Source organism: Notothenia coriiceps, unplaced genomic scaffold, assembly GCF_000735185.1.
Source record: "Notothenia coriiceps isolate Sejong01 unplaced genomic scaffold, NC01 NC01_scaffold00009970, whole genome shotgun sequence".
Classification (NCBI taxonomy): Eukaryota; Metazoa; Chordata; class Actinopteri; order Perciformes; family Nototheniidae; genus Notothenia; species Notothenia coriiceps.
In genome coordinates this window covers 418,830-436,329 of record NW_011342671.1, presented here as the reverse complement: position 1 = coordinate 436,329, position 17,500 = coordinate 418,830, and the positions used below count along the sequence as shown (strand labels likewise).

General features: G+C 41.7%; 1 protein-coding gene across 1 annotated transcript in view; it reads left to right on the top strand.

Moving 5' to 3' along the window:
* Positions 1-10,795, top strand: part of LOC104945708 (homeodomain-interacting protein kinase 2-like) — a 12,412-nt gene extending 1,617 nt beyond the window's left edge. The window contains exons 2-7 of the mRNA XM_010771416.1: positions 557-762; positions 1,740-1,922; positions 2,607-2,921; positions 3,592-3,833; positions 3,941-4,101; positions 4,903-10,795. Of these exons, the coding sequence (XP_010769718.1) occupies positions 557-762; positions 1,740-1,922; positions 2,607-2,921; positions 3,592-3,833; positions 3,941-4,101; positions 4,903-5,361 (1,566 nt within the window). The 3' untranslated portion in view covers positions 5,362-10,795. The remainder of the gene's footprint in view (positions 1-556; positions 763-1,739; positions 1,923-2,606; positions 2,922-3,591; positions 3,834-3,940; positions 4,102-4,902) is intronic.
* Positions 10,796-17,500: the final 6,705 nt, after the last annotated feature.

The following is a 17,500-nucleotide window of genomic DNA, read 5'->3' as shown; positions in this document are numbered from 1 at the left end:
TATGCACTTTGATAAAAGATACTCTTATGTATCACAACACCATCAAACTAATCTGAAAAGACTTCCCTTTGTTCAGCCATTTTTTACTTTTTTTTTTACTTATTCTTTATTAATTATTTTCTCACATTCCCCTTTACATCCATTAGTACTCCAATTCAGTTGAGCAGTTTCTTTGACAAGGGGTCACAACAGGTATAACGTCTCAAATCCCAAAAATTCTAAATGTATTGAAATCAAATAATAACACTGAGAACGTATATAACACAGGTATAACACAAATAAAATAAAAGAGGGTTATATATTAGGTCATCCTACACATTACAATAATATAGTCCAATATACTGAGGAAAAATATCCATATACCAGAACATTTCCTTATTTTAAAGAAGCCATATTATATTATTTCTGGGTGTCACACAGTCCACTTCCTTTTTTTATGCTGCCTTTAGAATCCTTCCATTATTAATTGTTCAGCCATATTTAATGGTTAACTTTACTTTAACTGCATTCACAGACTTCATCAAACAAATTCATATTTGGATGCTTTGTTTTGTAGCAGTTGACCGTTTTTGTTTTCCTCTCTGACTTGAATTTCTTTTCTTCCCCCCCTCTCTGTGTCCTCCCCACTCAGCAGGCCTGGCCCAGCGGCACCCAGCAGATCCTGCTCCCCCCAGCCTGGCAGCAGCTCACCCACACCTCAGTCCAGCATGCCACTGTCATCCCCGACTCCATGGGCAGCACACAGCCTCTCGCCAACTGGAGGTGAACAGCACTCATTTCACGTCTTTTCTTTCTTTCTTTCCACCGCTCCCAGCCAGCCTCTATTGATGTCTGAATATTGTGGCCTACAGTTTCCAAATCCACCTTTCCTCTTGAGATGGATAAATAAATCTAATAGGTTGACATGTATCACTCTAAAGCTTCAAAATGAAAGCACTTTGCCAAATCAAGTTTATGCACCTAACATCAGGGGCAAGTCTGTAGGTCAGTTCAGATAAATTGATTTCAAAGGCCAGCAGTAGTTTTATGGCTTTTATAGGCCAGGATGTGCTATAGGAAGATGGTATGGCGTAAGACTGATTGACCGAGGGGCCTGTAACTCCATGACAGCTTGTCCTTTATCTTCTATGAATCACATTCCCCTTCGCGTATACTGGCGCTTTCATAAGAGCAGATTTACCTCAGGGAGACGGGATATGTGTACACGTAGAGACATCATGTCTAGGAGAGCCTGTCACTGTGATGACTCGATAAATGGATGGATAGATGGCGATCTGCCGGGAGATAAGGTGGCTGCAGGTATATAATGTGTATGCGGAGGACAGCTGGGGCCATGTATGCACAGATTCATTCGGGAGCTGTCCATCTGTGACCAGAAACCCCCCCCTCCTCCCTGTCCAGTGGCAGCTCTGTTGTCCTCAGAGAGACGATCGGGAAAGTGTCGCACTTCCTCTGCAGAGCCATCGCTCCACAGCTGCTGGTGTCAGCTCCTCTGCCCTCCCTCTCTCCCTCACTTCTTCCCTCTCTTCCTTTGAGTCCTCCTTAGAAGAGTTAGATGCTGCCACCCGCTGGCTTCTCTGGGAAATACTCCATACTCCATGTCTTCATTCATTTTACCTCACCAATGTTGGGTTTGGCTATCCTTTAAATACATGAGTGTGTTTTGCAGCATTTCATCCTTTGTTGCTGCACTTGCAGGTCCTACTGTTGTGCTAACATTAAACTGTGTTATGTTACAGGAATCCTCATCCTCATGGCGGCCATTATAATCCCATCATGCAGCAGCCAGCATTGTTGGCCGGCCATGTTACGCTCCCATCCAACCAGACGCTCAATGTGGGAGTGGCACACGTTATGAGGCAGCCCTCAACCAATAACAACTCCTCTTCCAAAAAGAACAAACAGCACCAGATGTCTGCCAGGTACTCTCACACTCTTTACAGTAAATCATCATACACAGATCAGATTATGAGACAATGGGCCTCTGGGCTTGGATAAACAGAAGGCCCCTCCACCTTTACTACTGTGCATAAGAGCAGGACACAGAATTCATACTTGTTTAGTCTCTTTTTTTTTGTCATTTTGTGTCCCTTTCATAATTCTTTGTTTCTTTGAAGTTATTTTATCTTTGTTGTTGCTTTGTGTATCTTTGTAGTCTATTGGTAGTTATTTTGAAACTCTATGTTGTTGCAGTTTGTCTCTTTAAAGTGATTCAAGTGGCATTGGGTCTTTTTGTAGTCAGTTTCAGTCTCTTTGTAGTTGCTTTGAAATTCTATGTAGCTATTTTGAGTCTCTTTGTAGTTGCATGGGGTCTTTCCTAGTTGTTTAAAAGTTTTTTCTAGTTGCTTTTAGTCCCGTTCTGTGTCTTCTTTTTTGTTGTTTTGGCCATTTTGCAGTCTATTTGTGTCTTTTTGTAGTCATGTTATGTTTCTTTATTGCTTCCTGGTTGGTACTTGTCTCTTTGAGGATCATTATGTGGGTGGAGGCCCCTGACACTTTGCACACCCTGTGCACTGTACACCCAGCAAGTTACTCATTAACATACAACACAATGTCTGACACCTTTTGATTTCTTACATTAACACTATTATCTGTCTTTTTCGAAGGAACATGTCGGCCTACGAGGTGTCGTCCTCTCAGGCGGTGCTGTCCCCGCAGCGCTCCAAGCGGGTGAAGGAGAACACGCCTCCACGCTGCGCTGTGCTACAGAACGGCTCGGCCTCCAACTGCCCGCCCCCACAGGGCGGTGGGTGGGGGTCCAACGAAGCGGAGCAGGCTTCCAGCACCACCCGCGACCATCAGCACCAGCACCATGTCCCCAGACAGACCATCATCATCCCCGACACGCCCAGCCCTGCAGTCAGCATCATCACCATCAGCAGCGACACAGATGAGGAAGATGACCACAAACAAAAGAAAAGGTCAGTTCTTAGTCTTTGCTTATTGGAAAATGCTAAGGGCTTTGTATATCATTCGGAATACTAATGCTGGTTACTGTGAAATGAGACCTTTTAAAATGTGTCTGCTTTGACTTACTTTGTTTTCACAATTACCAGTGAAACTAAGAAGCCCACTTTCTATCCTCTTTTCTTGTATCGTTTCGGGGTCATATATGATTTCTAAGGCTGTGTATGATATAAAACATTTACAATGACACATCTCTGGTTTCTAGTATCAGATTACTGTGCGCCTATAAAAGTAATTTAATCTGGAGTTGTAAAATGCTAACAGGGCCATCCAAGGCCAGTTGTAATTTCTGTGGCAGCGGTACTTTGCGAGCAATGGTCAAATCAATTTTATAACCATCCAGTCATCTGACAACAAGAAAGAAGAGATGTGCAAAAGACAACTCCTTTATGCCGTGATACGCTACAATGAGAAACACAAAATAAGAACGCATAAAAAAAAATTAAAAAAAAGTTTTTACACAAATTCTGTAGTTCAGGGTATGTACTTGGCTGTAGCACACAGTATGCAGAGGGGATGTCAAATCTGATCAGGACATAGGATATCATCATATTGATGTCCCTTGAGTTTATCTGATTCCCTGAAAGAAATGTCTTAATAACTTTCCACTTGTGTTTCCTCCAGTTCATCTACAAAGCAGCGAAAGAATGTCATCAGTTGTGTGACGGTCCACGATTCGCCCGACTCTGACTGTTCCAGCAACAGCCCGTACACTGTGGAGTCCAGACACCCCAACAACAACAGCTACGACACAAAGAGCACCATCCTGGACAACTACAACAACGGGAACCCCCGCACCATCATCATTCCTCCTCTCAAGACGCAGAACAGCGAGGTCCCCAATGAGTGTGAGCGCCTGATGCCAGGTAGAGGACTGTGACGACAGGTTCCTTCCTGACCTAAAATACAGCTTAATACATTACATTATTACATTGTTACTTCTTCCCAAATAACCATATCCTCTCCCTTGCAGATTTAATGAACCATCAGAATACAGCTTATAAATTCAAATCCTCCAATGGAGTGCTGTCTGGCAATCATCACCTACCAGGGGGCATACCCGGGGGCGTGGCCTATCGACAGCAACGCTCAGGGCCACACCCCCTCCAGCAGCAGCCTCTCAATCTCAGTCAGGTATGGTGACACATGTTATATCAGTGTCTGCATTTTGACCCGTGTGGACAAAACCTTAAATATTTTAGGATCATGTTTTACAAGAATAACATTTATTGTTCATATATGTAGCTTACTTAGTGATTTCATGTTATGTTCGATGAAAAGAATGATACCAACCGAACCTCATGTCTGTACGTTAGGCTACCAAAAGATAGCTTAGCTTAGCATTAAGACTGGAAACTGGGGCAATCAGTTAGCTTGGCTCTGTCCATAGATAACAAAAAAAAGAGATGAAATTGATAATTGATCAAAATGTCAAAAGGTTCATAAGTCATTTGTGACATTATCCAATAGATTTTTTAAAGTGTTTTAAGGCAAAGTTTGGATGTTATGATGAGGGGTTATCTTTTACTCCAAACAGGTGTTGTACCTCATACAACCTCTCTTCAACACATCCCAACTATTCCTTTAAAGGGGACCTATTATGCAAAATCCCCTTTTTCATGTCTTTTATACATACAGTAACCATGTGTCAAAAAGTGTAAAAAGATTCTGAAAGTTTCAGAAAAAAAGATTATCTCTCTTTTTGTCCTGATCCTTTTATATAAAAAAACTGTCTGAAAATGAGCTGATCAGATTTTGGCCACTTTATGCCAAACACTTCGGAGACATGTTTTGTATATATCTGACTCCTATAATATATTGATGAAAAACAGTATAATAGAGGACCTTTAAGAAATCACATTTCGACTATGAGAATAACCAAAACTCCAGGAGCAATAAAACTGACATTCAGCCTTTCTGTCCCCCCACTTCCAGGCGCAGCAGCATATGGTAGCCGAGCGAAACGGCCATCGGCGGCAGCAGGCCTACATCACCCCCACCATCACCACCCAGGCCCAGTACTTCCATCACAACAGCCCCTCCCACACGGCCAATGTCCACCCGCACCTGGCTGCCACCCACCTGCCCAACCAGCCCCACCTCTATGCCTACACCACCCCCGCCACTCTGGGCTCCACCGGCACTGTGGCCCACCTGGTTGCGTCGCAGGGCTCAGTGCGCCACGCAGTCCAGCACGGAAGCTACCCCCCCAGCATCATCCACCAGGTCCCGGTCAGCATGGGCCACCGGGTGCTGCCCTCCCCCACCCTGCACCACAGCCAGTACCAGGCCCAGTTCTCCCACCAGGCCTACATCAACGCTTCGCCCGCCTCCACTGTCTACACTGGATACCCGCTGAGCCCCACCAAGGTCAACCAGTACCCTTACCTCTAGAAAACACACTGACCGACACTGGAGAGCCTGACCCAGCACTGCTGCTGCTGCTGCCCCCCCCCGAAACCCACCCGCCCTGAGCCCCATCCTCTCCTCGACCTCAGACATAAAACAGAGACAGAGGAACATGCAATCCTCATGAAACTGTCACATATAACTTGAAGATATAACGACAGAGAGAAAAAGATTCACCGCCTCTCTAGAAGGGAAAGATGGGGATGAATTTCAGAGGGGTACAGTTCAAGTTATTTTCTTTCATTCATCAATTTTTGTTCTCCTGAAAGGGCCAGTTTTTGCATTTATTTTTCAATTATTCACTTTTTACTTTACTAGTAATGTTTCTTTAGTTTTACAGGGAATTTAGAAACAGGCCTTTTGGGACAGTGGAGGTTTTCTGTTTTTTTATTTTTATCCCCCCCTCATTAATTCGGGGAGTGACTGTTGAACAGGGGTTACTGACTGGAAGTTCGGAATCCCAAGAAAGATTGGGAGAAGGTGAAATACGGAAACCTGCTGCTCTACAAAGAAAAAAATATTGATGGCCTTGAACTGTCTTAATATTTCCATGGTGTGGGGAGAAAAGAGAGGCAACTCCCCCCCCCCCACCACTCCACCTTCTCCAGTCGAGGAGGTTTCTGGAAATATAACCAACAGAGGACAACAAACTTTTTAGTGTATTTATAGATATTTCTTTCCTTTTATGTTTCACCTTTATGACGATACTTCATTTTTTTTGCTAGGTGTCTTGCTGGGCCCCGTTCTTAGAATGTAGCAGTCTGCACCAGTTGACTTTTTTTTCCAGATACCAATAGATTTATTTGTTCCTCTTTTTTCAATGTGATTGCACAAAGTGGTTATAATAACATAGGCATGTACAACGTGATTGTCTGTGTGTGCTACTGTCAGCCATGCGTGTGTAAATCCACCTCCTTAAAACTCTCTTCAGTCTTTAGGTTTTTGACCATTGTTCCCTCGTAGTGCCTTACAGATATACCGACACAGTTTACTTGGCTTGGATCCTGAAAGCCACAAGAGACTCTAGCTATACTTAGAACGACATGTTTCCCTGGTTTGACATGCTAGTCGGGGCAGTTGTAGCTCTCTTCCAGGTGTAGGCTTAGCCCTTGCTGTTTCTCGTCCTAAAATGACAGCATACTGTTAGATGATGAAGATTAACGTCAGATATCACGCTGACTTTTTTATTATGTGTGCATGAGATAACTTGCCCGGGGTACTTACCAAAGTCATAGATAAATTCTTGTTACATTGTGCTCTGGATATTAGTGTAAATATGAAAATGTACAGTATAGCTGTAGACGTAAACCTCTATCACCCAAAATGTGGCTTTAGTTTGGAATATATTTGTTGTTTTTTAAGGGAATTCATGCAGCGTGAGTTATTAGCTCAGTTTTCAAGAACAGGGATTGAGTTACAGTACAATGTTTGAGACACAGTAGAGGTTGCTTTTTTTAAGGATAAAAGTTAGTCCGAGAGAAGGGCCTGACAGGAAGTGATTGTTGCCATGAGAGGGGGTTCTGTGAGGCGGAAGGGATGGGTCTGCAGAGAAGAGGCAGAGTATCGAGGGTTGTTCGAGAGAGATACTGTGTAGGCACGAGTGAGGCGTCTGTTTGAAAGCATAGGGTCAGTTTAGGTAGGGACTGTGGAGGGCAGGGCGAAACTCTCTATCTTAAATGGGACTAAAATGGTAGCAAGTTGGCACTGAGCAGGTTGATAGAAACACTGAGTCCGGGTCGTCGGTAGGAGCCCAAAAGGGAGGGCACTACTTTACCTGAATGCACACTTTCTGACGTGAATCCTTCAAAGATAATTGGAAGTTATTTGTCGCGCTTGAGGTTTGGGTAGCATCTAAAAAAAAATGCAGGAACAGAACAGAAGGGAAATGCCACAGCATACACCTGGAAGGGCACCTTGTGGACGATTTTGTCGCCACTGTCCATTTGTCTTCGAACCAGGTACACCGCAGACATCACCACGCCAGCCGAAACGGGATACCGGAACACTTAGAGAACCAATAGGGCTGTGTGTGTTCGCTGCTTCTTTCAATTTTGTTCCCCCATGTAGCCAATGATACAAAAATCTCCTTGTTCATTTGTCCTCGTATAGTCACATCAGTACCGCTGGTGGGTTAGTGAAAGCCTTCCCCTCCCCCTTCCTCCATGGTATGCCATAGTACCTGCATTTGAAGTGATTATTCTTTTGTTGTTGTTGTTTTTTAACTTAACATTATCTTGAACTTTTTTTTGACATGGCTGTAGTACATGTTGTGTTTATTTTTTAGAGATTGTTGCAATAATTCTTGTGGATGTTTTATCAAGAGTGTGTGCGTTTTTATTATATGTCATTTCTATTTTGTAACCTGGGGGTTGATGTACAGTGAAATGTAGTATGAAGTGGAGGTGGGTGCACCTGTGTTAAAGTGTTGCAACACTGCTAGTGATAGTAAGTGTGGAGTTGATGATAATCCAATGGGGCCCTTATACTGTAGATAGATTGCCACATTACCACAACTAGGTTCGAAATACTTAAATCTCTTCAAAACAAATCTTTTGACGTGCCCCAGAGTGTCATCCTGGTACTTTTTACCCCCACACTCCCCTTCACTTCCGAGTTGTGAGATGTGAGATGTGATTTAAGTACGTTGCTGGTTACTTCATTATTTTCTGTTCTGTTGTTTTTCTTTTGATTTGATCTACTTTATTTCCTCAAGCTCAAGCACACACGCATAAGGGAGAAGATTTTCCATTGAAATATTTTCTGTTATTATGAAACAGACTACTGAAACATTCCACGGTTGAGGGAATTTGGCGTTACTCATGCTACACTGCTGTGTCCGGTCCCCTCTCCTGTCAGCAGGGGGATAGCATTGTCACCCTAGGACTTTGTTTTTTTATTTTTCGCTCTTCCCACCAAAGAATTCTACAGATCGATCATGTGCAGCACAGTAGAGTACAAGCAATCCTCCACAGCGTTGCTAGAGCAGACAGGCAATAACTCCTGGTCTAATTTTTTTTACAAATTATTTGGACAACATGTCGTTTTACCCCCAACAGGAGGATTTAACATACTTAATACAGCACAGTGAATTTCTTTACAATCTACCTTCATTTCTCCTCGCACTTGGCCCTGTTAATAATTATCTAACCTCTCCAAAATGTTAAGCCAGTTTTTGTTCTTTTGCATTGTCGATGTTGTAGCTTTATTGGTGTTGTATGAAAATGAATTTGTAATCTGAAAGGTTTGTTTTTAAATTAGCGTGCCATGGATTAGAATGACCCATAAAAAAAAAAAATGAATTAATCAAAAATGTACCAACTATACCTTTAAAACCATGGTCACCCGCACAAAATGAATGTAATATGTGACCTGCGGCATCTGAAATGGCTTTAGATCTTTCTCAGTGGGTGGCCATTCATTTAATTTCTACACCGTTTGTGGCCATGCATGATGCAATAATTATACATCCAGCAAAATCCCATGTGAGAGAAATAATGTAAAATTACCACTATCCTCATTATTGGGGGGGATATCAAATAATCGCTATTTTCTCAAATGAAACCCAATTTAAAGGAGCCCTATATGCGCGACGTTGTGGAAAAATGACTTGATATGTATGATACGTTTGTCTATTACTCTGTTTCACATAACCAATGTTTTGTGTTTTATAAAAAACGGGAATCAGAAATGTGAGCTATAACTTAGATCGAGTGACCTTACAATTACCAAAATGTGCTTAAGTAGAGTGTAAAAAATGTTTTTTGTGTTGTTGAGGTGAACATAGCCTTCCCAGCTAGCGACTTTACTGTTAGAGTACTGCCTTCCAAATAACCAACAATACCTCCAAAGGTGACAATACAATTAGAAACAAGGCAGTGTCTCACTCTGGATGAAGCCTGGCATTCTCTGACAAAATACACTCAAACTTCCAGCTTTGCTCCCGGTGAAACATTCCTGAGAGCATGATGGCTCACAGTTCTACAATGGTCTTCACACAAACTCCTCTAAGGTGACAAGAACTGAACACACAACGCTCTCGTTTAATATAAACCGTTGGCATAGTTGCAGCTGCCTCCCAAGTGGTGAGGATCAGGGGGATTAACCATGATCTGATGTTCTCTCTGTCACCAGAAAATTCATAATCTAGCCACACAAGCATTCTTAAAGCCCATTCGGATGAGAGTGTATGTTTTTTTTTCTCTTATTTGAGGAGATCTGCTCCTTTTGCTGGCTATTCCTTTGGGGGAATTCAGGGTGAGGTGGTCAAGGTTTGATGCCATCACTGATAGAGGCGATTACAATGTAAGAATTTAAGAACCAAATCTGATTAAAATGCAATTGTTTTCCTAATCTAATTTGTGTAAAGCCCCACTTTAAATCCTCTTTAAGTGCTGCCCTTTAAGATCTTTGGTATTTCTTTTAATAACTGAAATATGTAGCTTTTCACATATGACTTTAAGAGGGATTTCTAGCTTAAGATATTTATTTTGTGGTAAATGGGATCTAAGCAGTAGACCAAAGCTACATTCAAAGCTAGATTTGCCTGTTTACACTATACAAATATTGTTCTGAAACTAGCCTAGCTTTTCAAAGTCACAATCCCTTTTGATACATTCTTTAAACTCTAAATTAGATAAGTTACATTTCTCATACACTGGTTATTTCCATTTTCTAAAGACCTAAGAGTGCATCAAACCCTGACCCCCTTTGTGTCCATTGCTGTATGGTTTCTCAATTGTGTAAAATCTCATTATTTGTCGATAAAGCTAATGTGTGCTGCAGTATTTCCTAGTATACTTCTCTGATAATTGTCTTTGCTTATTTACTTTTGTTTATTGGGGTGTGATGTCTGATTATTTCAATCTGTTGATGTAGCGTTCTATGTATACCCTGTTCCTTAGCCTAATATTATTAAGTATGTTATGAGAATGGATATTTTACTGGCTTTATAGAATGTTTAAATAAATATAACAATGACAATAAGAAGAAGGATTAATTAAACCTCTTAACAAGTTGAGTACTTGCTACTAAGCGCTTGTGTTACCATTATGATGTTGTGTGCTTCTCTTAATCATTTTCGTTGTAGAAAAATTGAGTGAATTTATATTAGGCTTCGAAAAAACTAATGATAGCATTGTACATTTTACGGGAGGATTTTAACAGACAAACCGCTTCGTCAAATAGAAGAATATAGTTATTTTAATTGTCCTCTTTACTAACTGTAGGGTGAGAAGGGGCTCGCGTTGTGGTGAACTATGTTATAGCTTGTTATTCACTGTTACTTTTGATCATTTTTTCGGTCTCCGAGGTGAATCGAGTTATTAATGAGAATTTGTATGCTCACATATGCATATTGTATATGTGTAGAAATGTAATCACACTTTGTCTTGGATTTACATTAAACTGTTAAGTCACGGCACCAGTCTCCTGATTTAACTGTGATGTGTGTGTGTGTGTGTGTGTGTGTGTGTGTGTGTGTGTGTGTGTGTGTGTGTGTGCGGAGTGTGCGTGTGTGCGTGTGTGTGTGTGTGTGCGTGCGTGTGAGAGTGTGCGTGTGTGTGTGTGATGCACAGTCACTCTCTGTTACTTCCAACAACTGTACATTAGCAGCTAAAGCTCGGGCCCCACTGTGCAGGCTGGTGTTTTGTATGGTTGTGTTTTGTTTAGGTTTTGTTTGATGGGTTGTTGAGGTTGTGGGTGTGGGGTGGGTTTTTTCTATTTGCGTGGTTAGTGGTTGTGTGGGTTTTGGGTTGTGCTGTGCGTAATGCTTTTGGTTTTTGCTTTTGTTGGGTGCTTGGTGTGTTTGCGGTGTGTGGGGGGGGCGTAGTGTTGTCGTGGGTTGACTAGGGGGGTGGCTTTTTGTGTCTGCTGTGTGTGTTTTGTGTTAGGTGGGTGTACGTGTTGTTGTCGTTTTGGTTTTGTTTGCTGTTGTGTGTTGGGGGTTGTCTTGTTGTGGGGTGTCTTGTGTTAGTGGGTGGGAGTGGGTTTTTCGTGGGCCGTGTTATTATTCGGTAGGTCGGTAGATTACTTTTTCTTTTGTTTCATTTTGCCGGTTGTTTTTGGTTTTTTTTTTTTTTTGTTCTTTGGTTGTTGGTTTTGTTGGTGTTTTTTTTTGGCGGTGTTGTTGGGGTGTTTAGTGTCGGGGTACGCTGTTTTTTGTGGTCGTTTTGGGTCTTTTTTTCATTTTTTGGTGTGGCGTTCTCTTTGTTTGGTAGGTTTTTTGGTTTTCTCGGGTTGCGGACTTTTCTGTTACTACGACTTAATGTTAGCGAGCGTGATAATAGGTTCGGAAGAATTGTGTATTGGTCGCGCACTAAATGTTCAGATAGTGCCTCTTTTTAGTTTTCTTGTCTTTTACGTGTGAAACATGATAGATGAATACAACCGCCTGAGGTTTTTTTTTTGGAATTTAAGGGGTCTTTGAAGGTGTCTATTGTGGTTCTGCATTTTATCACGCTTTTTTTCCTATTCAGATCTTGTGGGTCGGAGCAGATGATGTTTCCCTAAGACCTCGTTTTATGTACTCGCTCGGACTCTGAGTTGTAGTCGTGTCAATTGCGAGTGGCAGTGTCGTGTGCAGTTGTCGTACTGTATCCTGTCTTGGCTGTGTGTGTCATGGTAGCGCGATCTATAGATGGCTTGGTAAATGTACGTAGTTTGTCTAGGGTTAGTAGCCGAAGGTACTGTTAGTACGGATGAGGGAAACACTTGTAAAATCTACTTTAGTTATAGTTTCTCTTCTACAGGTTTGTAAAAAAAAATATCGCTTGTAGGATTAGCATTAACTATATCATTGTGTTCTTCGTGTGAAGTCTGCAGAGTGTGTTTGGTCGGAGCTATATATGCGTTCTTATTCTCTTGATCGTGATTTGTTCGATGCTGCTTTAGGGGTTGGTGATCAAAGTATGGCGCAATGGTAGCTCCATGGAAATATGAAGGTGTATAGTCGATGTCTCTTTTGGATGTCATAGTTTGGGAGGGTGGCAAAATATATGGTGAGTTGATACATAAGGTGTTGTTCTATAGTGCGTAAGAGAAATATGGGAGTGCATATGAATCTGACTAAACGATCGACACTGTTGAGTAAAATGGTCTTAGATCGCAGAAAATTGTTGTGGTCGATTACTTTTTAGTTCGATTTACGGAACATGTTATAAAGTCATCGTGGGTGCCATTCTAGTAGGATGTAGTAATTTTATTTTAGGTTTAGAAAATATGTTTAGAAGTTAAATAAAAAAGTAGAATGTGCATAAATATTTCGCGATTGGTTTGTAAGTTTACGTGGTATCTGAAAAGAAATTATATTAATGCTAATATTACGAATTTTGTTCAGATATTCAGGTGATCATCTTCCCTGAGTGCTCTGGTTATTAGATCAAATATCTTTTCTGTCGTTTTATCTTGTGCGAGAGTTCGTTGATTACATATGCATTATCTTACCGTTTATATTCTTACGAATTATTTTTGTTTTAATTATGTATAGGTTATAATAACGGATATGATGTATTTCGTCCATTAGAATTGCGTTGTAATCGACAAAGATTTATACCAGTGTGTTGGGTAACGAAGTTATACAGAGTTAGAGAAGGGTCTAGTAAGTGTTTTGGATCATTGATTTTGTTATTTATATGTGAAGGTTGTGCCCTTTTCAGAGTAACTGCAGGTGGGCCGGGTCTCTGACTTTATCGGTAGTATTTGTAGTTGGATGGGGGGTAGTTTTTTGGTTGTTTTGTTACGCGTTAGGTCGTGGGTGTGCGTTGACTTGATGTGTTGACTTTGGTATTCGGGACGACCGATAGGATATTACTACACCTTGAGTGGATAATATCTGGTACGTGTCTATAATGTCTTGTGTTCGATATCGTAGGTACTTCGTTTGATAGGAGTAAATGTAGTTGCTATGTTTTCCTGATTGTGTGCTATTATTTTATGGTTTTGTTCTGGTTATTTCCTTACGAGTAGGACCTTTCGTCCCTGTCTGGTACATAATAAGGGTTGAGCGAGGATAGAGGCTAGTGATGATAAGTAGATATAATGTTTATCACATGAGTATCCTCGGTTTACGTATAGGGGGGGAAGAGAGTTGTATATAGATAGATCTGGGAGAGGATAGGTCCACACTTTCGGTGTATGTGATGTAGAGAGTGCATTGTATGTCTGTCTCGTAGGTGTTTAGACTTAGGAGGGAATTGATAAGGACGAGTGTCTGTTTTCTATTTTCGAATGTCTAGGCAGAGGACTGTTTTGTGATAACTTGTTTAGTGTACTTACTACCATGGTAAATATGGTCGAGCATACTTAGTTTGAACTTATACGAAACTCATTAAGATTGTCTATGAGCAAGCGAGTAGGTGTAGAGATGCTATTGTCGTCTTGTATTACTAATAATATGTACAAATTTATGATTACATGAATTGTGTGTTAGTTTAAACTACTCGAATGAGGACGAATAGATATGTGTTGAACTAATAACTCCATCGTATTTGAGCATTCGTGTAAAACGCGTACTTTTCTTTCTCCTTGGTGGTGGAGGAGTCGTACGTGTTCAGAATATTCGTTAATGTAGTAGTGCGGTGAGGCCTGTCGTCTCCACACCTATGTCAATGTCATGTCGTCTGTACTATCTCCGAGCTGGGAGTTTCTCCTTGTTCCTCTCTACTGTACAGGTCGCTGTATTTTTATGTAGGGTGATGTCGAGTGTAATATCAGTTACGTCTGCTATAGATCCATCGCTACTAGTGTCGGTATTGGTGGGGCGTCAGGGTAATGTGACTTAACTTATAGGATGTGGTGTATGTTCGTGTGTTTGTTTGATTTGAGTGTCTGGGTGTATGTACGTGATGAATCGACTCTGTGTGGATGTTATGTTCTGTGTAGTGTGTTTACTTGTGTGTGTGTGTGCGTGTGTGTGTGTGTCTGTGTGTCGTCAGTGTGTGTGTGTGATGCTCGTGTGTCGTGTGTGTGTTGTGGTCGTAGTGTTCTTTGTCATTGCTACCTCCGGCTTGTGTGTACAAGTCTGTGTGGTGCGTGTACGATCGTCGTTCGTGTCAAAAAGTGTTGGACCTCGACGTAAGTCTCGGTTCGAGAGTGACACGTAACGATGGACGTGTGAGATCAGGTGAGAGAGAGAGAGAGTAGAGAGATCGGAGAGTGATTCTTGTGTGTTCGAGATAGCTGCCTTCCGACCTTCTGTATGTGGTTGTTGTGTGTGTGTAGTCTAGTGATTTCTTATCATACGGTACTCCGACCGTGGGTACCCGTGGGTGACGATCGTCGTCACAAAATAAGGAGGACCTTCCGACGGTAAGTCCAGGGTTCGAGATGACACGTAACGAGTTGGACGGAGAGAGAGATGAGGAAGGAGTAGCAGAGAGTAGACAGAGAGAGAGTCGGGAGTCAGAGCAGATGGAGAGACAGAGAGAGAGACGACAGGGCGCGAGAGGAACTCCGCTCCGACGGTGCCAGACTACGTGTGTTCCGTCCTCGTAAAGTGTGTCTCTTCCNGTCCTCGACTGCACCCATGGCATTCCTCAGCTTGTCTACTTTATTTGTAAAATAATCATTAAAATGATTTGCAATATCTGCTTGTTTGGTAATGAATTAAATTCATTACCAAACAAGCAGATATTGCAAATCATTTTAATGATTATTTTACAAATAAAGTAGACAAGCTGAGGAATGCCATGGGTGCAGTCGAGGACGCAGTGTCACATCACATTATTAAAGATTGTATCATGAGGGAAAAGCAGTGCATGTTTGAATTCCACAATAGCCGCATTCACACCGCAGGAATTTCCCTGGTACTTTGGTTCTTTAGTTCCGTTAGTACCAATAATGTCGCGTTCACACGGCCGGGACTACTCAGTGCCGGGAACTCTTTTGGCCATTTTCAGTCCCTGCTAGAGAGGTGGTACGAACCTGGTGATAAAAGAGTTCTATTTCTATTGGCTGGGCGAATTGCAAACCACGCCCCGTTAGACTCTGAATTTTTTTGTTAGGCAGCCATTTTTTTACAAAACCACATCCACACCTGAGCGAGTAGTTTTTTTGTACTTTAAAGCAGTTATGACCACACGTACTACAACACCGGAGCGGTGGAATGATGAGGAAGTGTCGGCGCTTCTGGCAATTTACTCTGAGGACGGGATGCAGCAGCTTCCACAGAAAGCAGTTCCCAACTCTAAATGTTTTGAGCGATGTTCGCAAAAGCTACTTGAGCTGGGAATCGTGCACAGTGCACACGGATGCCGGGTAAAAATAAAGAAACTCAGGCAGGACTATAAATGCCTCATGTACAGCGGGTGGGCTTTATACCCCCTCCCCCCGTGTAGTTCTTCTTCTCTCGGTTTTTTTTGTACTCGCCGTGAAGTGGTTTTGCGGCCTGCCAGTAAACCCAGAGAAGAAGAAGACGAAGTGACGTCAGCGTAATCTTGCCTCAGGGAAAGTACTGCGGCGTGAATGCGATTGGCACTAGCCCCCTGGCGGATTCAGTGCCGTGGTACTTTAGTGCCGGCACTAAAGTACGGCAAGTCCTGCGGTGTGAAAGCATCCGCTATAGTCACAAGCTAACGTGTAGAAATGGCAATGAAAATCTTATGACGCGAGCTCCTCAAACGATGCGAAAAACATAATAAAAAAACAAATATCATGGAAAAAGAAGACATTTATATATAATAATAATATATTAGTGAGGCTTTGTGTTTAATAGGAGCTTTTGTAGCAGATCATGAGTAAAAGCTTCTGAATATTTCCTCTTTCTGGCAAAGAGTGATGTTGTATAATGCAAAACCGATTAAAATTCTAAAGCCCCATGACCAAAATCCCATGAAAAAACAAAAACAATATTTGAGTTCCTCTTTTTGAAAGACTGTCTGTAACCTCCTGTCTGTGGCTCTCAGCCCAGTGGCTTTCATCTTAAAACAAATACACAGTTCAGAGGAGGAATTGGTGCCTTGATGGGACTAAATTTAGCAGAGGATTAATCTGCATTTACTTGAGTGAGTATTTGTGTCAGCAGGAAGGTTTATGTGGGACTTACAGTGAGAGAGTGAGAGTGAGAGTGAGAGAGAGAGAGGAGAGAGAGAGAGTGAGAGTGAGAGTGAGTGAGGGAGAGTGAGTTCAATGTAAAAAAGCAACATGCCACCTAGTGCAAAAGTGTGACTTCCCTGGCAGTGCTCAACGCTAACTTTTAAAAGTGGTTGCCAGGTAACCAGGCATCAGCTTTTGGTTGCCAAAACTGAAAATATGGTTGCCATTTTTAGTCACCTTATATTTTAAATAATTAAGATACTATACAGTTATACATCAACTTAATAATGAAAATGTGACACAAAACAATGTTCGAATGCTTTACAATAAGTAATTAACACAATTATTTGAAACTAAAGTGGTAGGAAACTTGTCCACCCTCAATTGCTGGTATACTAAACACCAGTAGTGCAGCTGTTGTTCTTCACAGATCCCTCACAAATGAATTGAGCAAGTCACTAGTTTCTTGGTCATCCGTTGTCTTCCTTTCAAATGTAGCTTTTCCTGACCTTTGTGCTGACCCCCACCATAGATCCATTGGCCCTTCAGCATTGAAGTCTTGGATTGGCCAGACTAATACATTTCGAATGTTAAATGAAAACCATTCACAGTTAATTAGACATTAATTATTAATGCTGTAAATTATCTTTAATATGTCCAACTATATTTAAAATGTGTTACCTTTTTATAGAAGTGATTATATTTGTATGCCAATATTTTCCTATGGTAAAGTTTCGTTTTGCACTTTTATTTTGGTAGTAATAAGATCGGGACTCTTATTTTGAAGTGACCAGCGAAGCCTTGGGACTATGAATTCAAACGTGCACGTAACCACACTAATGCTCGGTCTTTCGTTCGGCAAATGAGCGTACGCGCCCACAACGGCACACAAACAAAATGTTTTTACCGCTCGGTTAATTCAACAAACCCTGACACGCGCGATTTTTTCAAACCGGTTAGGGCAGTTGTAGAGTTTTACTTACGAGTTTCACACGTTGAACTAATTTCGCGTTCTACTGGGCTTTCCCTTTCGTTTCTGCCTTTACACATTTCAGAACCCTCCGCGTTTTGTAAGACGAAGTAACAGGTAAGTAAG